General features: G+C 39.6%; 5 protein-coding genes across 9 annotated transcripts; 2 read left to right on the forward strand and 3 right to left on the reverse strand.

Annotated features, from left to right (window-relative positions):
- The first annotated feature begins 483 nt into the window (after window positions 1-483).
- Window positions 484-2,593, forward strand: LOC140759869 (uncharacterized). The gene is made up of 4 exons (XM_073096543.1): window positions 484-895; window positions 980-1,115; window positions 2,339-2,383; window positions 2,466-2,593. The coding sequence occupies exons 1-4, from the start codon at window positions 673-675 to the stop codon at window positions 2,521-2,523; spliced, it is 462 nt and encodes a 153-aa protein (XP_072952644.1). The 5' UTR covers window positions 484-672; the 3' UTR covers window positions 2,524-2,593.
- A 143-nt stretch (window positions 2,594-2,736) lies between these two features.
- Window positions 2,737-9,989, reverse strand: LOC140759868 (uncharacterized). Of its 4 annotated transcripts, XR_012104283.1 has the most exons (11): window positions 9,749-9,989; window positions 9,248-9,336; window positions 8,741-8,854; window positions 7,856-8,047; window positions 5,886-6,376; window positions 4,981-5,080; window positions 4,845-4,904; window positions 4,361-4,453; window positions 4,155-4,274; window positions 3,472-3,846; window positions 2,737-3,387 (listed from the first exon to the last, which is right to left on the reverse strand). XR_012104283.1 is itself a non-coding variant. In XM_073096540.1 (10 exons), exons 2-10 carry the CDS (start codon window positions 9,302-9,304, stop codon window positions 3,535-3,537), a joined length of 1,539 nt encoding a protein of 512 aa, XP_072952641.1. In that variant the 5' UTR covers window positions 9,305-9,336; window positions 9,749-9,988; the 3' UTR covers window positions 2,737-3,534. The 4 variants fall into 4 exon arrangements, 3 of the variants coding, with proteins under 3 accessions (XP_072952641.1, XP_072952643.1, XP_072952642.1); XM_073096540.1 differs by having other exon boundaries at window positions 2,737-3,846; window positions 9,749-9,988; XM_073096542.1 differs by lacking the exon at window positions 9,749-9,989 and adding an exon at window positions 9,417-9,717 and having other exon boundaries at window positions 2,737-3,846.
- Window positions 9,990-13,521: 3,532 nt separating this feature from the next.
- Window positions 13,522-15,559, reverse strand: LOC140759867 (9-cis-epoxycarotenoid dioxygenase NCED1, chloroplastic-like). The gene has a single exon (XM_073096539.1). It carries the CDS (start codon window positions 15,492-15,494, stop codon window positions 13,674-13,676), a length of 1,821 nt encoding a protein of 606 aa, XP_072952640.1. The 5' UTR covers window positions 15,495-15,559; the 3' UTR covers window positions 13,522-13,673.
- A 2,859-nt stretch (window positions 15,560-18,418) lies between these two features.
- Window positions 18,419-21,117, forward strand: LOC140759944 (uncharacterized). Of its 2 annotated transcripts, none has more exons than XM_073096664.1 (2): window positions 18,419-18,947; window positions 20,152-21,117. In XM_073096664.1, exon 2 carries the CDS (start codon window positions 20,174-20,176, stop codon window positions 20,831-20,833), a length of 660 nt encoding a protein of 219 aa, XP_072952765.1. In that variant the 5' UTR covers window positions 18,419-18,947; window positions 20,152-20,173; the 3' UTR covers window positions 20,834-21,117. The 2 variants fall into 2 exon arrangements, with proteins under 2 accessions (XP_072952765.1, XP_072952764.1); XM_073096663.1 differs by having other exon boundaries at window positions 18,422-18,947; window positions 20,170-21,117.
- A 64-nt stretch (window positions 21,118-21,181) lies between these two features.
- On the reverse strand, window positions 21,182-25,876 carry LOC140759943 (glucan endo-1,3-beta-glucosidase 6). The gene is made up of 2 exons (XM_073096662.1): window positions 24,940-25,876; window positions 21,182-22,712 (listed from the first exon to the last, which is right to left on the reverse strand). Exons 1-2 carry the CDS (start codon window positions 25,269-25,271, stop codon window positions 21,596-21,598), a joined length of 1,449 nt encoding a protein of 482 aa, XP_072952763.1. The 5' UTR covers window positions 25,272-25,876; the 3' UTR covers window positions 21,182-21,595.
- Window positions 25,877-26,044: the final 168 nt, after the last annotated feature.

Here is a 26,044-nt window from a genome sequence, read left to right on the forward strand (position 1 = left end):
CTTAATTGAAAAAAAAAACCTCCAATTTATGACAATTATCTATTGAATAGATGTGAATAAGAATATACTTATGGATCCTTTGAGTACAGCCAATTAAATTTTTTTTTCATTCAAATATCGTTATGGTTATAAGTATTATACATATAATATTTAATACATGTTATATTAATTATTTCAGGCTTAATCAAGCCAAGCCTAGCCCGATTATATATTGGGTCTCATACTTTATACTCAGCTCAGTCCAGTGAACTAAAAATCCTTGACCCAACTAGCAGCCAATAAATAAGTAGCACTGATTGAATTGATCAACTTGGGCTGACATGCTCAAGTCATCCCTTAATCTACCCTATGTATATCCCATGTCTCGTCCTCCTCTTTCCTTGTTTTACTTTCCACCCTCAGTTGTTGACTTTGGTCCGAAGTCATTACCGTGAAGCCCAGTCGAACCTGAACCTGGTCTATATTACATAGTAAGCTTTGGCGCGGGCCGAGGTGCGTCCAGCTACTCTGTGGGTGCGTAGAAATCTTTACAGATTTGCTGTGCTCTGCGAGTGGTGGAGAACGCCTCATGACCATCTCCCCTCCCACTCACTCTCTCGACAAGGAACAAGCAGCGGAGCAAAAGAATAGATAGCAAGAAGATTTAGAGAAGAAGAAGAAGAAGAAGAAGAGATGGCAGCGTCGTTGCTGTCGGTGGGCAACATTACCATTAACAAGCTGCCTTCCTCCCTCTTAGCGGGCAGAAGCGGCAGCGGCAGCGGCACGACGAGGAGGCTGAGCTGCTTCTGCTCTTGTATTAACCCCGCACCGGCTCTGCTCGCAGCCGCGGTCATCTTCTCGTCGCCGGCTCCTCAGTCGCCGGATACCTTCTCCAACGTGCCTCCGACGCTTTCCGGTGGGAGTTCCGCCACCATGGAAACCTCTCGACTAGGCGACGAGTTATAACTAAAGCTCCGAAAAAAATATTAACTCTGCGCAGGAGATGATAGCGGCAAGCAAGCGAGGATACAGCGGCCGAGGTCGAGGAAGGCGGAGGCCTGCACCGGCAAGTGCGTCGGAACCTGCATACGAGGCGGCGCCGGCTCACCAGGCGAAGGGCCTTTCAATGTCCGGAGGTACTTCTTTCTGCATCCCCTTAAATTTCTCGATTACCTCATTCTTTTTTCACCTACTCAAAGTGAAGGTAGGGAAGCCGCCTGAGGGTTTGGATGTCTCTAATTCTATGCAAATGGAACAATTAATGGTAAGATTAAATAACAAAAAATGTAACCTTTTGTAATCGCCTCTATGCTCTAGATTGATTCAAATTTTAGATAGAAAGATGCATCAGAAGATCAATCAAAGTTAGTAAAAGAATTACGACGAATTGCACTCCTTTACTTATGTAAAGAGACTATGTTTGAACAGTTGAGGAACAATTGAACCAAATAGGCATTAGTAGTCTAAAGTAAGTTAAGAAAATGAATTGCCTTTGGGCAAGAATGGTTAGTTTAGCGAATAATATAATCATAACTTGTCTCAACTCTCAAGCACATCATTTTAGTACAAGTAGTTGCCGAAGCATATTTAGGCGAATAAAATGGCTTCGAATGACTAGTGAGCAACTCAAAGTGACTAGCTTAATCTCCATACTTTGCAACCTATAGATAGAATGAGTATGCAAGCAATCTTTCTTCACCAATCTTTCTCCTCTTGCTTCAATGTGAGAATTTGATTACTCAGCAAAAGATATAGATAAGATGAGAAGGATGATTATAGATAGAAGCTATTTTTTCATTGTTGTCAAGCATACTATAATCATGCCAAGTTGGCCATAGTTGTCATATTGGATTGTGTGCCAAAACTGTTTGATGTTAAGATAGTTCACCTTCACACGAGGAATATCTTCATCTAGAACATTAATTTAGGAAACTAATTATAAGAAATAGCCAAATAAGAAAATGATGGGAAACAATAAAGTAATGTGAGGTGTATTGTTTGTGACAATCTCCTATGTATGTTGGTCACATGACAGGAAACTTCATTTTGATTCCGTCTTTATTTCAATATGATATATTTAATATGTTGGTATCTTCTAATAATATGCATGAAATATTTACCTCAAGTCCAAGATGAAGGAATTCGGTGTGGTTGGTCTGTTTAATGCTAGTAGTCATTAGGACAGAAACCAGAGGGATGGCAGAACGATAAAAATTGTTGGGTTACCTGAAGAAATAAGTGGATTAGATGTTGGAAAGGTTCAATGCTATCATCTCCCTCTCAAGACCATCGTCATCTTAAACAAGAAGAATATATGGTCGAGCTTTTTTAAAAATAATCTTTACGTCCTAATATGCAGGCCTCTTGTGGTATTTAAGCAAGGATTTCGCAGTCGCCAATATTGGTATGTGCATTACAATGTGTTTATTGTTCTTGAGATTTCCAGTTAAGACGGCTAATTGTTTTCATTTCCTTTTGGTCATTAGCTTGGTGGAATGCTCAGACATCTGTAACCTAATTAAGGATGGAGATGATGGTCCTTGAAACAGAGGACTTAATTGCAAGAGCTACCAGCATTGTACTAGAAAAGAAATGCAGTAACTGATTTCTTACATGGATTGATGTTTTCAAATGCATTGGGTAGATTCTCCATGCATCTGTGGACGCATTAGCTTCTTTTTCCCACTGATTTGGCATTTTATTTCATTACGATACCTTCTCACACTCTGTATACTCCTTGTATAAGCTCAAACATACGGCCTTCCATTTGAAAAGGAAAGACTTTTTGGACGTTCAAATGCAATGGACAGCAGGTATAACGTGGTGGGTTACTATAACATATTACAGATAGTTTGTTCACACATATGAGGAAGCATGAAACTTTCAAGTCGAGTTATCACGTCTTTGCATTCGAGTAGCATGATTACTGACCAATGTAATGATATAGCTGAAGCATTTTGGTTGGTTCTCAAGCAAAGCAGTAACTGGGTCAAATCTCCATACATTCATACAGGAAGCTCAATAGAATCTTCCCAGCTTTAAGCAAATAGCTAACAACAATTATCCTGTTACATCGTGTTACAACTCGTCAACTAGAATAAACGAGAGATCATCAAGAAGATGGATACCTCTGAAATAAAACTCGAACAATCATCCATTTACTATACAGAGAGAAAGATCACTACCATTATTGGCACGAAGCATAGGCTGGGTAGAGCAAAGCCATGTTCTTCTCACCTCCTTTATTGAACACCGGAGAAGACCACAAAGTTCATGAATCAAAGCAACACGGCATACTAGCTGAACACCAACAGATCTAAAGGCTGGTGTTTCTACTTTCTATAATGTTCATAGTGTCCAGACTCCGGAGTTCCTTAAGGCAGGAAATGTACTGTGAATTTCTTCATCCTGCACCACCAATTCAATTAAACTATGATGGCACCTCGATTGTTGAATAACATTTGGAAAGGAAGTGAAAAGGTGTACACTTGCTTGCCGGCTAGCTCTTTCTGTTATCTAGCAAACCTTTGTTGGAACTTTGAAGGAAAAAGACCATCATAGTTTCTCTGGCAAGAAGAGATAGCGAAAGCGAGAATCAAATGGAATGATGCTGTAGCTGCGGGAGCTGAGGAAGCTCTGCCGCCTCTGGGATATGCATTGTTCAACAAAGGCTGCTTGTTGCGGTAGAAGAAAGTGAGATATCCATGTTGATAAGCTGGTATCATCAACAAAGTCTCGGGCAAAACAATGGAGCATTTTCGGGACAAGAAGCTTTCCTTTGCTGCTTACTCCCACTGAGGCTCGAATGAAGTCACGCTGAGCTTCTTGGAGCTCTTCCCTCACATTGCTGGCAGTGTAAATCTTTACCTGCAAGCATATAAATCGTCTTATTGTTTTATCCATTGGATCTTAACTACCGTAGCTACTGGCCCAAGTGTGCTCAATTATTTTCCTACTGGACTAGAATGACCCAATGGTACTGAATCATATGAAGGACATGCATTTTGAGGATTTCAAGAATAATATTTGTTCCCCTGGAAGTTCTGGTTTGAGGCTCACCTGACTAGAAAAGAGTCCATGATAAAGTAATCTACTTTAAACCAGAAAATGTGGCCATGTGTTTAATGAATTTACGACATATAGGATAATTGAGCTATACTGAGTGTTCATATTACCGCAGGGGAAGAATACATCCCACAACTCAAAGCAAATGCAACAAGCGGCTCATGTATTCTGACAGAGACCCTTTTTTGCTCCTCGGATACTTTCAGCTTGTGAAGGGCAAGAAACAAAGCCTGACATTAGGAAAAAAAGATAGTAATAACTATGAGAAGAACAACACAAAGACATGACTATCGTACACCAAGTGAAATCTTCATACCATTTGTGGTCTATGGCTTGGTGGTTTCATCTTCAAAATTGCGTACTCAATGCAAGCAGCACTGAATGACTGCCCTCCAACTCTGTATGCTGCCTGTTAGGAAATGTAAAAGGGCAGTGTATGTTAGACATATAGATAGTGCAGTACGAGGCCATTTTCACTAGTTAAGACTTGTTAATAAATATCAAAATGTGCTTCAGTATCCTACCAAAATGGCACCTACAGTTCTGCTAGACTCACAATTCATTAGACATGAGAAAAATTGGAAAAGATTAATGGACACATGGAGTAGGCAGATTGCTCCAAAGAGTAAGCCAGCATGAAGAAAATATCATTCCACATGCTCAATAATGTACAATTTAATTATCTCTTTTTTGCGATTAACTGTTTGGCAAGTGCAAAACAAACACCTCATTACCTGTAAAACGCTACACAAGTAGATGAAAAAAAATATGGGAAATATAAGCATTGGCTGAGAACACACCTTTTGCATCAACGATAAGAGTTTCATGTCACTTCTTGGGACTCCATAAGCAAGATAAGCCTGCAACAGGATAAAGCACCACTGAGATAGTTCTTTGCAATAGGAAAGACAGCTGCATTTCAGTTAAAAAGCGTACATGCATCATTAGAGCATTATATATGTTGATCCAAAATGCCAGAATTTCGTCGCTATCAAGTTGAAAAGGATTTACTTCTGCAAGCTGCTCGATTAGCCATCTGCACTTGAATTAGTGGGCATTAGTATGGATAACTTACCTCAAATTAATAGAGTGAAGCATATCAAAGAAATAGAAGTTGAAGTTTTAAAAGCCATATATTTATGAGAAGATTGTTTTTCAGAAAGCAAATGTACTAAAAACAGAAGCCACTTTACTTTAATAAAAGATTTTGGGAACTTCACAAGAACTATCTAAGAAAGTCGTATCTAGATTTATCTCAATCATGTAGATTGATGGAAAAGCCAAGAGCAATGCATGAAATGCTTGCTCCTTGATAACTGAGGCACCCAAGTACTGTAATGTAGAACACATGTGTATGTATAAATGACTAAAGGAAGAAGGCAAGATTTACAAGATGGTCAGCTGTAGAAACTGAGGCATTATCTAACAGGTTTTCATAGACCAGTTTTCATAGTAGAGAAGTATACTTGCTCTTTGATAACAGAGACATTCAAATACTATTAGGTTGAATATCTCTAGGTATAATTGACTAAAGCAACACTGGCAAAATGTTCATCTGTAGCAACTATGGCAGGTAAATCTGCATTAAATATTTTCAAGTAGAATAGTTCCATCACAGTACTATTTTCAGGATGGCAACACTAACAACAACAAACCCTTCAGTCCCAACTATTTCAGGTCAGCTATTTTATGTCCTTTTCCTCCTTCACATCCATATAGTGCAAGAACATGTGTCAAACTCAAATCAAGCAGTCATCATAATTAGGATAAGACGAGAAAAGCACATCAAGTGTACGTGGTAATCTTGTCACAGAAGAAGAAAAAATCAACTGGAAGTCTACCTGAATTTCCTAAGTGCTCCAGCAGCATATTCAAGTTGTTCTTTGCCGACTGACATCCATGAGACCTCAGTTGCTAAATTATAGTTTCCAATGTCAGACCAACTTAGTTTTTCTCGAGTTCCGTAAGGATCAAAAGCAGTTTCTGACACCAGTAATTCGTCACTGCATCGTGAAACTTTAGGGCTCTGAACACATAAGGGTGTTTTCAGTTGTTCAGACAAAGACCAATAGGATGAAATTGAGTAACGGCCAGAGGGAACAGGAGAAAACTGGGGGCTCTCCAATGAGGAAGATTTGCGGGATGCTACTGAAGAATCTGCTAAAGAAATGAAAATGTTCTTCATACACCACACTATCTCCTCAGATAGCCGATTAGGGTGGTTACACAGGCCTTTGATTGGGATCTGCTTTATTAACTTGCTATCTACTTCACGCGGAAAGGATTCAAAAGAGCTTTCCTCCTCATGGACAAGCATGTCATCCACTCTCTCCTGCGGCAAGTATCACTTAGTATAGGTCACAAATGCAAGGCATATTCCTTGTCTTAAAGCAAGAATATATTCATTCATGTGTATAACAGTATACCATTATGAAACATCTCATGGAATATAATATGTCAAACATGAACAGGAAAATCAGATATTTTAAGTTTGCAATTCTAACAACGATATCTTCCAACAAACACATATTGATGTATGAAAAGGGTACATTTTTATGAAAGAGATAAACTAGGATGACCTTTAAGAAAAATAAAAACCAACAACTGTATCTTCAATGCTGACATTAACCAGTACACAAAAGCTCCTCAAGGTGATGTCTAAGTGTGTCTAAAAGATCTCTTCCACATACTTAAAAGACCCAAGGTTTTAGAGACAGTTTCAATGCAATATGGTATCCTTACTTTATGTGACTCCTGTTTCAAATATGAATTCAATCCTGCTAAATAAATGGAAGCATAACAGGAGAACAGACTTGTAAAACTTCATGGAAACATTCGTAGTTCCCAAAAAAGTCTAAACAAAACTAATACGATGAGCCTCAGAAGCAGAGGGGTCTTCTAAACGTGTAAGGCTTCAAGATCAACCCAAGCCATAACTCACCAACTAGCTTTTATATTTTAACAAACGCAAAGGTTAAAAAGGATTCATAATGATCAGGAAGTTGCACGTTCACTGATCCTTAGGATGTTGTGAGATCCTAGTTAATTTTGTCTCATCAAGACAATATCTGAATAAGCTGGTTTTAATACCAATCAATTATCCATTTAATGCATGTTGATGATAATATAATGCAAGTATCTTAAATTATATGGTTTCAAATTGGTAATGACATAAGTATTATTTATCCAAGTAGTAGTGATGTCATTTTTAATCCATACATAGAAATTTTCCAATTTCAGGTATTTATAAACCCACTATCTATTAGAAATGTCTAAACCCACATTGGTATATGCACTATGAGGAGATCCGCTGACGACCATGTAGGATAGCAGTAAAACTTCCCCCAATCATGTTGTTCAGTGACTTGTTACAAAAGCATTACATTTTCTTTAGCTGATGATATTTAATTTTCAAGATATGTTAAATTAGGGATTTAATCTGAGTTTTAAAAGATTTTCTCAGCATATGGATCAACCAAAATGAATTACTTGAGAGATATTTATTGGTATGTGTATATTCAAGTTTTTGGAAGCCAATAATGTGCTTTTGCATTGCCACTTTCTTGTCGATAAAATATGCGATAATACATAAAGGACTAATTGTTTGTCAAGAAGTCTAAATATAACAAGTCAAATAAATTTTAGATTTTAAAGAATATGTATTAGTCAATCCATTTTGGCTGATCCATATCGACTGAAACCTCAATCCATGTAATGACTACATGGTGGTCTAAGTTTACCTACGAAGATGGTTCATCATTTGCTATGAAAATGAAACCTCAAAAGGAATTAAAGAACTAGTACTGCATACATGTGCTTTCGCGTCTTCAAATTGATGAGAGCAAACCAACTTTGCTTGTGAGGGTAATTGTTTCAGTCGGTACTCGGCAATTCTCCTCTCATTTCTTTCTTGAATAAGCTGAAAATGCAGAGATATTATCTCTTCTTCAAGACCTAGGATTGACGTTTCCAATTTAGAAATGTTAGAGAGAAGTTCCTGAGCCTAGAGAAGGAAAAGAGAGAAGAAAATATTGTCAATATTACAGAATAGATTTAGAAAACCAAATGAAGGAAAAAATTAGCTTCAGAATAAAAATAAAGTACAATTGCAAGCACAACGACACACTAATACCATCATCAATTGGTTGCATAAAACAGACAATGACGTTTGATTGTGGTCAACGTTACCTAAAATGTCCCTCTTAATTGATCATATAGTATGACAGACTGACAATTCTCACAGGCATAGCTGCATATGGTGTCACATCAAGTAGAACTAAAGAAGTAAAATGCGAAAGAATATTGCCACTGATTTTGTGAAAACAAATCAGATATGCAGATGAGTACAGCCTGAAGGGCATCAAGATCAATTAGTTGAACAGTACGCCAGTAGATTGCGTACTTAATTAGAAGAAGAAATTTCCATCTTCCATGCTCGTTTCAAACATATCTTATGCAATATCCAGGTCGTATGTACACATTTATTCTTCATCAACGTTTAGAGGACATCATTAAGGCATTCTTCTAATTTCCTAGTTGCTTATAAGATAACCATTTCATTAGATGTCGGCGGTAATGATAAGCTCCAACAAAAGGCCACTTGCTCAGATAATGTCACAATAATGTCTTCACTGACAATTGCCTACTGGAAATCTTTGGAAGTAAAAAATCAGGAAAGAACCAGAGGTACTCATACATCATTTGGAAGATGTGACAGGTTAGATAATGTTCCAGCAGCATGTTGCAGAGCATATTCAAGGGCAGCGTGTAAGCTTCTCTCCTCTTGAAGCAATTGATGAAGATTTTCAACCTGATGCATAATTAATCTTGTTATGCATTAGTAGACATGCAGCAGAAGGTAAGATAGGTAGAACATAATTGCATTCTTCCTCAAATAAATACGTCACTAGAATCACATAGTTCGAACAATGTGACATATCTTAAAGACTTGATTCGTGATATGTCAATAACTCCATGACAGGAAATCACCTCCGATAAGCAAACAAGTCAGAAAGGTAAGTATCAAGTTCCGCAAATAGTTTCTGCTACAATTAAACAAGTAAATCCAAAGGGAACTTCATCCATTAAGACATTAATCTTTCTATGAGAAACTTGCGAAATACTTGACATAATAAGCACCAAACGAGTGGCAAAATCAGAGTTTTAAAGAGAAAACAACTCTCTGATGGAGAGTGTAACTTACATCTTGTTCAAGCTGGAATCTGCAAGAATTGTTGTACAATTTTCTGTTACGTGGCATTGGTCCTTTAGCTTTACGGTAGGATCATCCACCTAAATTAACGGAAAATAATCAAGAATTTAGACTAACAACTTGCCCAGATGCAGCGAAATAGACGGAAGTGTGACAATACAAGGTTTCTGCTCTCCGAGAGAAGAAGAGATCAGAAACAAGGATGGGACCCGTCAATCTATAAGCTTTTTAGCACTCAAAACGACATGAAGAGGTAGAAAAGGCATTATGGGAGGTGGCATTATGAGACGGCTGCTCCTTTTTGTAACCTTTCTGTTCTAAACTCTAGAATGGCCAACGAGATCTCAAAAGGTCCATTAAGATCAGCTTATTCTCACACCTCTGGACACAAAGTACATACTAGCTAGTGCTCTTGCCTCTTTAGAAGAGAGAAAAGCAACACGATGATGAAGAAGAGGAGAGGAGAGGAGAGGAGAGGAGAGATAGACGTACCTCAAAGTGACGGCTTTCTTGGAGCGAGATTGACCGTCGAGCTAGGAAGCGAAGGGGACAAAATTCAAATTTCAAACAGCAACTACAGAGTGACAAAGGAAAGAAGGAGAGCCTTTTGGGAGAAAAGAATAGGGCAGATGAGAGCAACGTGGGATTGTCGGGGTACAGGATGCCGTCAAAACCCGGGAATCGGGTAGAATTCAAAAGTTCAAACAAACAAAAGCTTGAGGTTGGGGCCCACTCCTTCAGACTCAGGTGTGGAAATCAGAAAGCCCGGCCCAACTCTGTGTACCGCTGTCTGTCTCTAGGAGTGAACTTAATCCACGTCCGAATTTATATTTTTAATCTAGATACGAATTTAAATATGAATATTGGATGAATAGTAAAATTTAAAACCATATCCTAATTAAGCAGATACGGATAATTTTTGAATAAAGAATCGATCTATTTGTTTAATTATCTATTGAATCTAAGTATTGAAAATTATATTTTAGTCTTAAACTATCTTAAGCGTAAGAGTAAGAATAGTATAAGAATAGTTAACAATAACTCTAGAGTAGAAGTAAATCTCCGTTTATCACCAACATCGCCACACATTTTCTCTCTCCATGCTTTGCAAACCCTCCACCTTCATCACCACAATCAACCATTTCTATCTGACATCTAGACCCCCCTTGTTAAGTTTCGACTCTAATCAAACAATAACAATTTGGTACCAAAAACAGCACTATCAACCACACAAGGGAAGGCGACTCAATTAGTCAGGGAGACTTCCACGACTAAGGATTCACTGACCCTACTTCTGCTAACTACTAAGCTAGAGGTATTTCACACCTTACTCACACTCTAGCGTCCATGGCAAAGATAATGACAGTTCTCCATGAGATCTGCGAAACAAAAATGACTAAAAATTAACTGGAGTAATGTGCGATTAAACCGTGCAGCCCGCACATACTGTAGTAGCCGAACTATTACAAACTAAACTAATCGAGGAGGCTGATAATATGAATCGGGTTGGGTTAGATCACATCACAGGGCATTAGACTCGCTTGATCGAGCCAGTTATCTTAGTTTAGTTGATTTTTTTTTAGTCAAGTCAACTTTTATTTCAGCTTGTTATTACTTAAGTTATATAATTAACTAACTGGGTCTTATTTAATTAGCTAATTGAGTTTAAGTCAATTAGCCTCCTTTAAATATTACGGAGTGCAAGCAGGCTAGGCATGAAAGGAATGAATCGACCTCCTCTTGCCATAGCTCTCTTCCTCTCCTTCTCTTTCATTCTCTCAACCCATGATAGCAGCCACTTATACCTCTGATGCCTCTAATCCATGTTAACCGCCGAATCACCCTTATTCGTTAAAGATGGCACACTCATTTCCCTTCTTCTCTTCCCTCAACTGATACTCTTTCCATTTTCACCTTTCCTAATATTTCACCACCACCATTCCTACCACCATTTAACACCTAGGAGTCTATGGATCCACCCACGGAATCCACAAACCTACTCAAGATCTCTAGCTCGCAACCTAATAACTTGAAGCAAGCTATTGAAAAATGCTCTTTTGATAGAGGAGAAGCATGCAGAGATGAGGGTGATGTCGAGGCCAAACTGGACCAACAAGGATGGTCGAGGACTAGAAAAAGCCAAGCCACCATGTGAGAAGATGGAACTACGAGATGCTACCTCCACTGCGGCTCCACCCAAAAACTGCTTCCATTGTTCTCATTTTGGAGACAAAGTGAAAAAAAAAAAAACATGGTGGACTAACGTGAGTTAGGTTTATTAGCTTAGTCATTTTCTATTTAGTTGAGTCAATTTCTCTTTCAGCTTTGTATGACTTAAGTTGTTTAATAAGTTGGTCTGGTCTTATTTAATTAGTTGGTTAGGTTAAATCAGTTAGCCTTCTTTAAATATATGGGAGTACAACCAATTTAAGCATGAATATAATGAAATGATCTACCTTTGACCTAGCTTTCTTCCAGTCCTCCTCTCTCATTCTCTTGAGCCATAACAACAACCACCACAATGACAACCCTAGTCCCCTAGGGTGACCCAATCCTCCACCTTCTTCCTTTCCCTCGACTGACACCCTATCTATTTTTGCCTTTCCTAACATTCCACCACTACCATCTCTATTAGCACCACACTATCACCGTCGGCCCACCACCTCTATCCGATACCTAGGAGTCTATACCTCTACCCATGGAATCCACAAATAAAGTTAAAAAAAAGTTATAAAGTAGTTATAGAAGTGTGAGAGGTGGAGTGAAGTACGAAGATATGAATTCCTTATAGGAGAGTGAGAGGTGGAGAAAAATATAAAGTTAAAAGAAAGTTATAAAATAGTTACACGAGAGCAAGAGTTGGAGAGAAATAAGAAGTCAGGAAAAAAAAATTATGAATCAAGAGTAAGAGGCTGAGAGAAAAGTAAACTTTTAAAAAAAAAGTACTAAAGTAATTATATGAAAAAGATAGGTGAGAAATAGTTACACGAGAATGAGAGGAGGAGAAAATAGGAAATTAAAAAATTAGTTAGTAATGTATTAATATTTAGAAAATTTTGTATATAACACTCTCTTTTATGATGTACCTATTATTTAATATTTTCATTATTTATAAATTAAACCTTATAATTTGAGTTAAATATATATATTTTATTTCTAAAATAACTAAAATACATGACTTAGTTGAAGATATTTTTATAATTTTATTAATATAATTAATTTAACTTAGAGATATGGTTAAGTGTAACTAACTGATCTAACGAAAGGGTGTTAATTTAATTTATAAATAGTAAAAATATGTGAGGTATAAACTATAATTTTATTAAGATAGTTTCTAGGTCAAATTTAAAAGAAGAAGAAGAAAAATATTCTACCCTGCAAGGAAAAACTAAAATGCGGACGGTTAATCACTGTCACGTTGGGCCCCTGACGCACTCTGTTTTTGGTTTGTGGATTCTGGGCGGTTCTGTTCCCCTGAACAGGAATCGCATTCCCTGCCGGCCACAAACTGAGCTATAGGAATCACGCACTCACCTGGCCCGCCATTGCCATCAATTTATCTTTGAATGCTTCTACTTTCGCATCAAAATACCAAAACGGAGGAGAAAATTAATGTGAGGTCCTGAATTCTCTCAAGGCAATATCAACATCTTGATGCTCAGTTCCAGTAAATATGTTTTCCAAACATTAGTAAACATATTCTTGGAAGAGAATAATAGCAAATGAGTATAGTTTGCTTCGGCCTCTCTGTGAGTGACACTTTGGACAATTGTGCAGTATTTTCCCAAATATTAAATGCGGCCTAATCCACGTCGCTATTTCGGTAGCCCTCATGCCCACCTGCTGTTGAAGATAAACTCGACCCAGTTTCAGGTTTTAACGATCACTAATTCATAAGAAATATCTCCTTATATAAAATTGATAAATACTTTTGGTGCTCCTCTAAATTTTTTTTATAATTTATTAACTTATTTTTATATCCGGGTATGATGTTACGTGTTTCAAAATAGCATTACGTAAAAAAGAAATACATATTAATTAAAATGATTAGATTTTATTCTCCTAATCCGCTATTTTTATTTTTATTTTTATTGCATCGTTCTGTATTAATATTTTTATTAACTCTAGTTTTAGTGAATTAATTATCGGATGGTAGATCGATTAAAATAGCGCTTTCAAACAACTAACATTCATGCGTTAGGTACCAGTGACGTCCCGTCTTCTTTTGCGATGGAAATGGACTTCAAATATTATGGCATGTAATCTTTTGGACATATAACCACACTGTAACATTTCATAAAGTTGAGCATCGTTTCCATAAGTCTACGTATAATTATTATTGTGCGTATCTATTTTTTGTTTACCTTTTAAGTATACAATAGATGTGAACGATGGTGGTAATGTGTTACCGTCAGCTCTAGAGCGGCCGTTGGGACCGGAGCTCGGCCTCGGTGACGAAAAGGCCGTGGAAGCCGTAGGGGACCCTCTGCGGCAGCAGCACCTCAGCTACGATTTCGAGATCCGGCGACCGCGCGTCCATCACCACGAACCTCGATTCGCCGCTGACCTCGTCGTGCACGTAGGACACCACGTAACCCTCGTCCTCATCTCGTTCATCGCCATCTGATTCCGGTACGAAGAAGGGCTCCCCGCCCAAGCAGTTGGGCCCGAAGTCTCGGCGGGCCACCACGCAGTCCCCCTTCCCGGCTTTGGAGAAGTCGAGCTTGACGACCCCGGAGATCTTCGGCATGGGATTCCCCACCCCGAGGTAAGCGTACCGGTTGCGGCGTCCCAGGTAGCCCGGGTGGATGACACCGAAGTCGAGGTTGCCCGCCGACAGAGGGGTGCGTGACACCGTCCCGGTGCGAAGGTTGATCCGGACCATCTCCACGCAGCTGTGGACGAGCTCCAGCTTATCGAGCGCGTGCTCGATGGACAGCACGTTGGGAGCCACCAAAACCAGGTGATCGTCGTCCTCTTCCCAGGCGTTGAGGGAGTGCATCATGTTGAACCCGGGCACCTCGAACCATCGCATCTCCGACTCGTCGGTGGCGTAGCGGGGAAGCACTCCGATGCGTGGAACCTTGCCGTGAGAGGAGCCCACAGGGGCTCCGCCTCCGACCACCATGTCGATGGGCTTCATCACGATCTGGATGTCGCCGAACACGGCGTAACGCTCAGTTATGGCGAAGTCGTGCATGAACGATGGCTCACGAACGGAGAAGATGGGCACTTCCGGGCCGGACCTGTTCCCCGCCGAGTCGAAGCGGAAGTAGGTGAGGAAAGGTGGCATGGGCCCGTAGCGGAAGGCGAAGACCTCACCTGTGGACGGATCCTTCTTGGGGTGGGCGGTCATGGCCATGGAGAGACGCCCGTTGAAGTCGCACCGCCCCGTCGTGGAGATGTCGCCCGTGGTGGGGTCCAGCCGCACGCCGTACGGGAGATCGGATTCGCCGAGCGCATAGAGGCGGCCACCGAAGAAGACGAGGCTGGTGTTGGCCACTCCTACCCCCTCCGCTGGGTTCATCTGCCCCGTGAGAACCCTCGCAGCCACGACGGCCCCACGGGCCATGCCGGCTGCGCCGTGGAAGGCGGAGAAGACGCTGGGGAGGACGGGTGCGCCGGCGTCCCTCTCGAGGAGGTACTTGTAGGTGCCGACGAAGCGGGAGCAGAGGGTGGCTGCTTGTTGGCCGGTGGTGGAATTGAGGAGGATGGCGTGGAGCATGCCGTCGCCGTCGAAGAGGTGGTGAGGCCCGCGGGGAAGGTACTGTGGATTGGGCCCGTTGCGGATGTAGGCCCCGCCGACGAGGCAGCGGGGTATGGTGCCGCGGACGACGGGGCAGGGCGTCGGGGTTAGCTCGCCGACGGGGGAGAAGTTGTCCAAGAGGACGTGGCGAGGGTCGACGGAGGGTCGGAGCCCGGGCGGGTCGATGAAAGTGTTAATGAGCTCGTCCAGGGCGTTGCAGAAAGCCGCCGGGAGGGAGGCCACCTCCGCCTCCGCCACCCGACGCTGAGGACGAGGTGGAAGAACCGGCCGCTTCTCATCAAACCTCGTCTTCGACGGTGCGGTGCCAGCAGCGTTATTAGTTTTAGATTTGGGTTGGGGTTTTGGTGCTCGGACGATTTCGTCGGTTTTGACAGCAGAGATGGAAAGAAGAGGCCGGGGAAGAGGAGCGTATGCCGGTGGTCCGACGAGTCGGATGGAGGTGGCAAGAAAGGAGGAAGAGAGAGCGTCCATCTCCGAAGAAAGAGAAACAGAGAGAAGAAATCAACGGAATAGTGGTGGATCTTAGAGGGGCCAATAGACCACTATATAGTACCAAAAAAAGAAAAAAATATATATATATATATTATGAACTAATATAATAATTGTCACGCTGCATGGGCCCCCCAACATTATCTGTTTTTCTCGCTCGCTGATTAAGGCATTTCTGGTTCCTTGAACAGGAATTGTATGCTCTTCTAGCCACACTTAGCATCCACCATGAGCTCCAAGAATCTACGATATTTATATGCAATCAATTAAACAGTGAATAAGAATCGATCAACTGGCCATTGCCATAATATCTTCTTCAATAATTAATTTGCATGATGATGATATTAAAATCTACAACGTCAAACGACGTTTCTATTTCGTTTATATATATATAGCAGTGGAAAAGAAAAGACGATTGCTTGCACGGTACAAGCCCTCACGTATTATGTATTATTGTGCCTAGTGGGAGATGGGTGATATTTATCCAATAAACTCTCATTTAAAACATTAGCAATGAGAGTTCTGCCGCCGACACATATTGCTGTCACGGTTGGTGCTATCAATCAGGGATCTTTTTTTAATAAAACAAAAACTAAAGTTACAGGTGGGTAAAAACTCAAATATTACCACTGAAACCCAGAAAGAATAGAGCCTTCTCCAGTTCTGGGTTCCCAGTTGAAGAAACCACCAAACAGTAGCTAAAAGAAAGTTCACACACAGCCTTATGACTTGAAGACAGAAGAATGTGATTATTAATTATTATAGGATTTGGGAGGCTCTACTCTCTAGGCGTGCAAGGTGTAAGAAGCTCTTGATCTTTAGGAGGAGTAGAAGAAAGAAAACTTCCAGATGACAAAGACTACTGATTGGATCTCAACTTTTAATGATTAGATGATGATATCATCCGCATACAGCAACGGAGGCTAATGAGGACATTATCACCTACGTAGAGGGAAAGAATCTTGACAGCCTCACTGATCAAATTTGAAAACACTTGGGCAACAAGAATAAAGAGATAAAAGGAGAAAGTGGGTTATCTTGACAAATACCTCTTTTCTCCCAAAAACTATTTCAAGGGGGGTTGATTAATCAAAACAGCATAGAAATTTGAAGAAACACAAACCGATCAATAAATGTTGGGGAAAATTCATTCGGATAGTTGTCTCACTAATAGCTCCCTAATTGATACCATCATATGCCTTCTCAAGGTCCACTTTAAAATCACGATGAACTTATCAATTTGCCTGTGAGAGAACATATAATGTGCGATCTCTTGAGCCATTAATATGTTGTCATGAATATATTGACTCCCTATGAAAGCGGATTGCTCAGAGAAAATTATCTTAGGGAGAAAGGGTTTAATATGGTTAGCTAAGAGGTAGGCAAGAATACGTTAAGCAATGTTGCCGAGGAAAATAACCATAGTGGAGTTAAGTTGCTTGGGATAAAAGTAAGAGAAGTCTAACCCAACACCTAGGAAGTAAGGTCGTTAGCCAAAAATAAACGAGTGCGAAAACTAAGTTAGACCCCATAGAGTCCCCCCAATAAGAATGAAAAAATTTCACCTGAAACCCATTCGGACAAGGGGTTTTCCCTACCGGCATAAACCACACAACATGTTTAATTTCGTCTCAGGAGAATAGTTTAACTAACTCATCATAGCAAGCTATTACGGTCACAGTTTAGGACGTTCGTATAACATATCAAATCCAACCGTCCAATCTTAGGATATGGGGGATGAGTGGCCAGAGGAAGGATTATTATGGAGGATTAGAGATGAATGGTGGCGATAGAATGGCTATGGATGGTAAATAAAATCTAATAAAAGGGGATAGAGAAGGTATGAAAGGATAGTTAAGAAAATCTAGGAAAGAATCTGAAATAGATGAAGATTGAGATCTGTCCAGCTTGATTTACTAATGATTCGACCGTTGGATACTTATCGAATTTGGATGAAGATAGATCTCTAAGTCAGTTATCCAGAATTGGGTCGTGGGTTTTTGGGTGGTATGTGGATTTTCAGATATAAATGTTTTACCAAATACTGTGCTAGATTAGAACAGATCTTTAGGCGGATATTTTGAGATAAATTCTGATCAATCTAACCATCCAAAAGATCTAATATTCTGACAAGTTATTCTCTTAGAAGTCAGGGATCCAACACAATCCGAATCAGGTCAATTAGATAAGTAGATCAAGAGTTATTGTGCAAATACTAACTAAAGATTAGATGGTTGCGAGACGGATATGAAAGGAAGGATCGATGGGATGGAGATTGTCGACAGATGGTGGAAAGCTATGGACGTGGAAAAAGCCTTAGGATGTGGAGGAGGTGAACGAGATAAGGAGTTGGCTCACAAGGTTAAGAGGGATGGCCAGTCGAATAGAAGAGAAAGGGACGTGCTATTTTGAGTCAAGTCCTGGACTAATAGAAGGGTGAGAAGTGGGTTCAAGTTTAGAAGTTTTATAATAATTCATCCATGATGTTTACAAATGAATACGAGCCATTCTATTTATAGGAGAGAAATACAAGTGGCTTAGCCTATTACCTAATGTTAGACTAAATTAAAGCAAATATAATAAATAAAGAAGCAAATAGAATGGATAATTGTATTGAGCTCAGCTTGATACCCTTTGAGTGGACCAACTTGGCCTATGACCCATCTTCTAGATCGACCCAGCTTAACCCGGATAGTAACACAAGCAGGTTCTAGAGAAGGCATATGCGACTAAGCAATACAACTAGAACTTGCCGAAATAGGACCCTACAAGATACGGTAGAAATTCACAAAAGCATTATTAATATCTCCAGTATTTGTAGGTGAAAGAAATGAGAATTGAACTTGAGCCTTGTTTTGCCATTTAAAGCTGATATATATCATAGCAGAGCCACACATCTACAATTTAGAAAGGCCAAGACAGCCTCCTCGAGAGAGGCTAATGTCTCCTTAGTCTCGAACTTCGAGATGTCATCTCTTACAATCACCAAATTAACCTCTAATCCGGTAGACGTGATCATCGGAGGCCACATTCATCAAAATATTAATTCGGTTCAACCTGCCAACCAGATAACCAGCCATATATATTAGTCATATTTTTTGTAATCCTACCTCACTTTCACCTCCTCTCATTTGAGAGATCAAAAGATTGCCCCTTTCTCCTCCTCAAATCCCTTGCCCTACCTTTGCTCTTTCTTCTCCTTCCTCCTCCCTCCTCGGCCCCTTCCGTGACGGCGGCCGCGCCGACCTCTTGTTGGCAGAGTCGGAGTCCATCCTCTGTCCTCTCATCTCCGCCCCCTATCTTCCGCCTTTCCCACAAGCCTTCGATTGTCTCCAGAAGCTCATCTCACACTTCTACTTCCACGGTGAGGCCAGCCCTTTCTCCCCTTCGCCCTTCCCCCTTCGCGCTCTCAGGGACTTTGGTGATTCCAAAACTGTGAGTTTTGATCATCTTCTTCATTGCATATCCATTGTTTGACAATTTGTTAGTTTGATCTATGAAATCTTGCTTGAATTTAATGTACTTTTGTATGCTTCTAAGGTTTCTCTCTATGTAAAGAGGCTTGTATATACCAATGAGCAAAGGGAGATAGTGAAAGGGTCTGCTACTTCTCCCAATCATGTAAAAGAGTTTAGGATCATTGATCATGGTCTTTGTGCTTCAGATGACTTGAAGCCTGGTGTTGAAGTCAAGCTTATTGATAATTTAACTTGACTATCACTGTTTATCTTAGAGTGGAGAATCTTCTAAAGGAAAAGGAGTGCATGAAAACACAAGATGAAGAAGAAAGAGGATTGTAAAAAAAAAAAAAAACCAAAGAGTGTCAAGGAGCATAGGCATCTTGTTGTATCCAGAGGAGCCATGGCGGTAGACAGGATGTTTTGAGAACTCATGTGTCAACTCTAAAAAGATAGCATGTCTGGATGTTTGAGTGTGTTTTACTTTATACATTGACAGTGTCTAGTGTTTTGGATGTAAGACAATGTCTCATGTGTTGTCTGAATGATACTGCCTACACTGTGAGGAAATATAAAAGAGATGATGCTCCTTATGCCATTTGTTCTTCATTAGGTTTGAGCTGAACCTTTATCCCACTGCCTACAGGTAAAAATGTTACATAATGCCATGAAACCTATTTGGGGACTAACTTTCTGTTGAGGATTAGGCTATTCCATTTTCTAAGCCTTCACGGGTATTATGTGGAATAGATATCTAAGAATGATAAATAACGTCTTTTGGTAGGACTGTAGGAGGCCTAGTCATGATTAATGGAGTACTTCTAGATCTTACTTTGAACTCCAATAGACCAATCTCTTATAAAGCTGGTTAACAATCAACTCTATCTATTGAGGAATAGCTGATTTTCTTATTGATTTTAACTATATTCTCTTAATGTTGTCAATTTTCTTTTTCAGTATAAAGTTCTTTTATGCTTTTGATCTACTTACATGCAAACAGTACTGTTGCAATGGCAGACTGTCAACCACCTTATCAGTCTCTTACATGGTGTATGTTGGATTCAATTTATTTTCTGTTAATCTTTGTTTGTTTTGTATGTCTAGATTTGACATATTTATCTTTTTCACTTACCAGCTGCAGTCTTGTACTTTCAAACATAATGATGTTTTCCTGTTAATAGCTGTATTTTTCAATGTAGGACCATGGCAGCAGAAGATGAAGACATATCATCCTTTCTTTCTGATCCAAGTGTATCTGATGAGAAGGTGGTTGAGCTCTCTGATGCATTCTCAACTGTACTTTCTCTAACGACGGGATCAAGTGAGAAGGAATCTGAGCTTTCACCAGAGGAGGTGGCCTGGGTGGACTCCTGCTTGAGGCTAGATTATGAATTGACAGATGAATCCTGGACTGCACTCAATGAGGCACTGCTTGAAGCACTTGGTACTCAATCCTCAACCTTCGAGACTCTCTATGCTGATGGAACTCTAGAAGAAGGAATGAGAGACGATGAATCTGTTCAACCTAGTCGAGAACCTGAACAAACATCAGCACATGCTGAAGAGCACCAAATACCTACAGACGTGCCGAGAGATGGGGTTGCAACAGTAGAGATTTCCTCGGGCTTTCAGCAGGATGCTGAGTCACGTGAAAGTATCTTCAAGGAGTGGGATTTGGAGACGCCATTTTCAGATAATGATGATGATGATGAACTTGTCAAACAACTGAAGAAACTTCTTGCAGGGAAAAAAGATGACACCAGCATGTCTCCAAGCGAAGAAAAAATTGATGAGCTCGCTATCAATATGAGTGATCTGTCGCTGCAAAAACTTGATGATCGAGTAGATCAAGTTCAAAAATAACATAAAGTTAGTATTAACCATGAATGTACATCTAGTAGTATGAGTTCTTAACATAATATGCTGCACTTTTCATTGGTTTAGTGTCTCTGCCAGCAGAGGGACTTGTACTCAGTCACTTGTTATGTTTTTTTTTTCTTTTCTTTCTCAAGAGTGTGACTTTTTATTCTCATGTTCCAGTAGGTCCCAGATACAATGAATGATCCATTAGATCATTTTCTACAAGCAAGTTGTGGATAAGAAATATGTTTTGATCAATTGAGAATAGCCAGCAGGCTTTTATTTTATAGATTGTGGATCAAGATATTGTAGTCCATAATTCTGGGAAATAACAAGCACACGCCGATAAAATGAGTCTAAAATTCAGTAGTACTAGGCAAGAAATTTCAACAACAATACAACCTCTATGAAAACTATTTAAACAAAACAGATTCAATCCAATCATTTCTAAGCAAAACAGATTCAATCCTCCAATCGTTCCTACAGAAATTTCACTGATCATAAGCTTCTACGCTTCATTTCTACAACACCAGGAATTTCAGCAAATTGCTTCTTTGGCAACACTCGTGTCACATTGTCTGAGTGACAGCATCAAACTACTTTGCCTTTAAACAGAAAGCCACAGTTTTCTGGTCAAAATTGGATACCGTCAAACTTGTGCATATTGCATTTCACAGATTTAGTACGGCAAAATCAGAAATGTCCTGCTTGTATCCTTGTAGCCATGATCATCTATGAAGAAAAAGCTGAAAAGGAATTAAGATATTACAGCAATGTGAGTAATTGGACAAACACAAGCAGCAGAAATGTGGCTTCATGATTTCTGAATCGCCGCAATTTCCATGAGACTCCAGAATCAAACTCAATCATGATATCAAACCTACAAGTCCCACTTGATGGGTCCTTGTTTGTGATAGTTGCTAGATTTGAAAATCCACAAGCCACGTCATCTTGATCATTCTTCTGATAGAAGCTATTGAATGCATATGAGATATTCCCTCGTCCATCCAGATCGCCACATGAGGTCTTATATCCGAGGCTTGTGCAGTCTGCATTTGCACAAGCATAGCTGGCACTAGGCGCAATCCTTGAGTCAGCAAGGTTGGCCGAAGGCTTCAAGACGCACCACTTCTTCTCCAGATACTTAACATTCCTGGCCCGAACCAAACCTCTCGAGTTCGCCATCCCAAGATTCATTTGATATTTTGGCAAGCCGTCATAAGTGAAGATACCCCAATGTCGCTCAAAGTTTCCTGGCTGTATGCTCTTCTCATCCTCATCAATCAAACTAAATAAGTACGCATCAATTGGTCCAGGTCTCTGTGGTGTCCCTTGTCCTGTTGAAATGTGGGTCATGAAACCCTGATTGAAGCGTTGAGCATACTGAAGATTTGCATTCATGTCCCCATCTGTCGGCCAACCTATTTCTCCAACAATGACAGGAAGATTTCCAAAACCATTTTTCTTCAGGGCCCATATGAGTGTGTCATGGTTTGCATCAAACATGTTGGTGTATGATGCTGTACCATCGATAACAGGAGATGCAGCTCCCTCAAAGAAGGCATACTCAACAGGGAAGTTAGCGTCACTATAGAGACTTATGAAAGGGTAGATGTTGACAGTGAAGGGAGCACCATTATCGCTTAGGAATTTAACGATCGCAAGCATGAGGTCATGGATATCAGAGCGGAAGTCCCCATCAGAAGGTCGACCACTAGGCGATTGGTAGACATCAGCATTAAGGGGGACGGTGACTTTGACCTGGCTACTCAGACCAGCTTTTATGAGGGCACCTTGGATGTTCTGGAGGGCTGGAAAGGTAGTCTGCAGAAAACTTCCATTGTATGTCTGCAAGAAAGGTTCATTTCCAACTGCAACATACCTAGTGACAAAAAGATAACAATCTTGAGAGGCGATGCGTTGACATCTGTGCAAATAGGAAGCAGAACTCTAACTGCTAATATGAGTTATCAGGATCTATAGGAGATATTTTCTTTCTTAGTGACATGCAACTGTATCCTAATGGTTAGAATTTAGAAATAGCCTAATATAGTAATTTACTTCAGTAATGCTTCTTTATCTGACAATAAAGATAAATGCATGCATCGAAAGTGTACTTGTAATACAATAGCAGCATCTCATAGAATATCTTTAATATTTTTTATGCCAATAGATAATAACACATATGTGTTTATGACACACTAACAGAAATGAAATTGCAAAAGATAAGAAAAAATTAGTTGGAAATTAATAATTTTCACCATGCAACATCCATACAGGTTGACCTCATATTTGACCTAATTGTTGCAACTCTGACTGACATGAACATGTTACATCAAATAGTATCTTCATGGTTTTGTTAAGCATGTAGTGAAGAATACTCACGTTAATCACATCTACCTCAACTTGAAATGGTATTCAGTGGCCCAAATATATAAATATATAAGTCCATATGGAGTGAATTAATTGGGTAAATATCAAAAGTAAGAGACCGTGTTGATTAGTGCAGATATTCATATTCCTGACATATAATGATTCAAAAGCATTCACAAAAAGCACCAAAATTTTCATATTATGCAATATGTTGTGGCAAAAAAATTATAAAAGCATCAATGTGAAACAACGTTGACCACCTCCCGTCACTGTAGGATGATTGTAGTTATAGAGCAAGGGGGTATTAAAGAATCAAAAAGTAGGATTAGTTCATATATTTGTATTTCTATTCTTATCATGATTGAAATGCATTCTGAAAAAACAAATATTTAAGACATGCATGGAAATCAAGTCATGAAATAAGGTGTGGCACAAATTATAATAGCTTGGATGTCAAGCACAAGGTTGAACATTCCCATCATATTAGGATGACCATGTTTATCAAGGGAATGTTAGAGCATGAAAGATGAGATTTCTTCTATCGGTGAGAAAATTAGAGAAGAGTCTAGGTGATGGTCTCATGACCATAGAGAGATAATTTACAAAGAGGATATTAATTGGAAGGAAAGAGAGGAAAGCAAAAGAAGGGAAAAAAATTATTGATGACTTGGCATGCAAAAGAAAAGATCAGTGAGATCATAAAACAATGGCTAAATGTGGTTCTTCTTAGATTGAAACAAGATGTTCTCATGTTACATTTAGGATAAGGAGTATAAGAAGCAAATCGAGACCAAATTAGTGGAAGATGGTAGTTAAGAGAACAGAAAAAGTAGTAGAATATTTCAAAATGTTGTGACTAAATCTATGAAGGTCCATGGAAAAATAAGAAGAATTGAGGAGCATATGTAAGAATCAGCACCAAGTCTTAGTAGACATGAGATCAAGTTTACAATATATCTAGAAAGACCTTTATTTGAGCACCTTTAAAAATGGCAGTTACATATTAGCTTTAATCTTATTACTGTGCATAAGTAGGTAGAGATGTGTTTCTGAAGGCCAACTCTCCCTCTACTCAGAAGTTAGCAGTCCTAGTGGTATAATATGCGAACAACTAAAATGATCCATATATCCGGAATAAATCTAGGAACAGGTTCACTGATTGTAACTTTGGAATGTAGTAAGTAGCTTGAGAATATGCTTTTTAATCCAAATGTTGGCTATCAGATCATCATCATCATGAACAGAACTTTGTACCTGATATTAAGGGATCAATTATGGAGCATATCTCTACAATGAGAAGATACAAGTAGATTTGTCACCAAATTTCTAGCAATAAAAATTTAGTCCAGCAGAGCAAAGAACGTTATATTTGTCTTTAGTCTGTTAACAGTTACACAAGGATTTTTAATAACAGATCAGAAATATGCACAAAAAAACCTCAAATGAAAGTAGCTCCTTAGCAAAATAAATGTCGAAAAACAGCTGGAAGCTCCCTCATTCCAAGATACTCCATGTTGAATTTAAGATCTAAGAATACATTAGGGAACTAGACAACTAGAGTCAGTTCTATCATTAGACACAAATTACCTAGTGAACATCTGGATTCAAAGATGGTCATATGATTTCAGAACATAGCTACTGCTTATTAGAAATACAAATGCTACAAGCAAAATCCAGCATCAAAGTGTAGGTCTGTAAAACTACAGTGACTAATAGCTTCAAGGAGATTAGAGAACCTGATATTAACACCATTACTGGTGTAAGATGAGACATTCTTGGATACCCAATTCTCGGCCGCCTTCATACTCGTTGCGAGCGTCAGCAGCATGTCATTTGGAATACCAACCATGACCTCGAGCCCACTCTTCTTGAGAGCACTCAGAGTTCCCTCTTCAGCATCAAATAACTTAACCTTCTGGAATCCATTATCCTTGAGCATCTGAACCACAGTGGTAGGGGATAGAGGGTGGCTTGTCTGAGTTCCCCAGTTAGCTCCAATCCCACTCACAGAAACCACCAGGCATAGCCAAGAAACCAAGCCCACTGTCTTAGAGACCCACCACCCCATGCCAACTAAATAACACCCCAAGCCCCAAATCCACAAACAAATCTAGAAATCCCAAGTCCCAGGGCTAATTCATAAGCTACAACAGAATACTCAGAACAAAAATTTAAAACAAAAATAAAAACCAGATGAGAAGGTAGAGTTCTCAAAGTCTTGACTACCACCACCACCACCAAACTCCGACCTAAATGGCTTCTGAAAGCAACTTCAAAGGTCACAACAGAAACATTAATAGCAAGCTGACATCAAGACAGCAGCCAAAGTTTCTTTAAAAGCAATAAATGGAAACAGGTACTTTAAACTAGAAGACAATGAATAGAGAATTTTTTTGAAAAGAAAATAAAAATAAAGCAAGAAGATGTTGCATAGAACTTTAGATTTAGACAGAGAGAAAGCACTAGCAGTCAAAAAGGCCTCTTTATTATGACAAGAGAGATGGAGAGAAACTCCTAACCCATCTGTGAGCTTGATGTGGTGGTGATGCAGAAGAAATCCATGGAGGAGATGGGGCTGTGGCGGTGGCTAAACAGTGGCAGAGGAAGAGAGCCAAAAAGGTGGTAAAAGGAGAGAAGATAATTAAAAAACTATAAAGATTCTTTTTCTCACAAGCCAATCCAAGAAAGCTTGTAACTGGTACATCCCATGGACCAGATGAAGGCCCCAAGAAGGAAAAAAAAAAAAAAAAAAAAGTACTACAGTGTACCAGTAGATATATATGTAATATGAAATTCCCATATAGTTTTTTGCCTGTAATTAAACTACTCTTAAATTTTTAT

This window comes from Typha angustifolia, chromosome 5 (assembly GCF_048772165.1).
Source record: "Typha angustifolia cultivar Huaian chromosome 5, ASM4877216v1, whole genome shotgun sequence".
NCBI classification, from domain to species: Eukaryota; Viridiplantae; Streptophyta; class Magnoliopsida; order Poales; family Typhaceae; genus Typha; species Typha angustifolia.

Excerpts from the sequence above, each read along its gene's own strand:
- LOC140759869 (XM_073096543.1), top strand. The coding sequence starts at position 673 with ATGGCAGCGTCGTTGCTGTCGGTGGGCAACATTACCATTAACAAGCTG. Across the intron at positions 896-979 it reads CGTGCCTCCGACGCTTTCCG|GAGATGATAGCGGCAAGCAA; the intron begins GTGGGAGTTCCG and ends AACTCTGCGCAG. Across the intron at positions 2,384-2,465 it reads TTTCGCAGTCGCCAATATTG|CTTGGTGGAATGCTCAGACA; the intron begins GTATGTGCATTA and ends TTTGGTCATTAG.
- LOC140759868 (XM_073096540.1), bottom strand. The coding sequence starts at position 9,304 with ATGCCACGTAACAGAAAATTGTACAACAATTCTTGCAGATTCCAGCTT. Across the intron at positions 5,081-5,885 it reads GGAGCACTTAGGAAATTCAG|ATGGCTAATCGAGCAGCTTG; the intron begins GTAGACTTCCAG and ends ATTCAAGTGCAG. Across the intron at positions 4,905-4,980 it reads ATAATGCTCTAATGATGCAT|GCTTATCTTGCTTATGGAGT; the intron begins GTACGCTTTTTA and ends ATCCTGTTGCAG.
- LOC140759867 (XM_073096539.1), bottom strand. The coding sequence starts at position 15,494 with ATGGACGCTCTCTCTTCCTCCTTTCTTGCCACCTCCATCCGACTCGTC.
- LOC140759944 (XM_073096664.1), top strand. The coding sequence starts at position 20,174 with ATGGCAGCAGAAGATGAAGACATATCATCCTTTCTTTCTGATCCAAGT.
- LOC140759943 (XM_073096662.1), bottom strand. The coding sequence starts at position 25,271 with ATGGGGTGGTGGGTCTCTAAGACAGTGGGCTTGGTTTCTTGGCTATGC. Across the intron at positions 22,713-24,939 it reads AGTAATGGTGTTAATATCAG|GTATGTTGCAGTTGGAAATG; the intron begins GTTCTCTAATCT and ends TTTTGTCACTAG.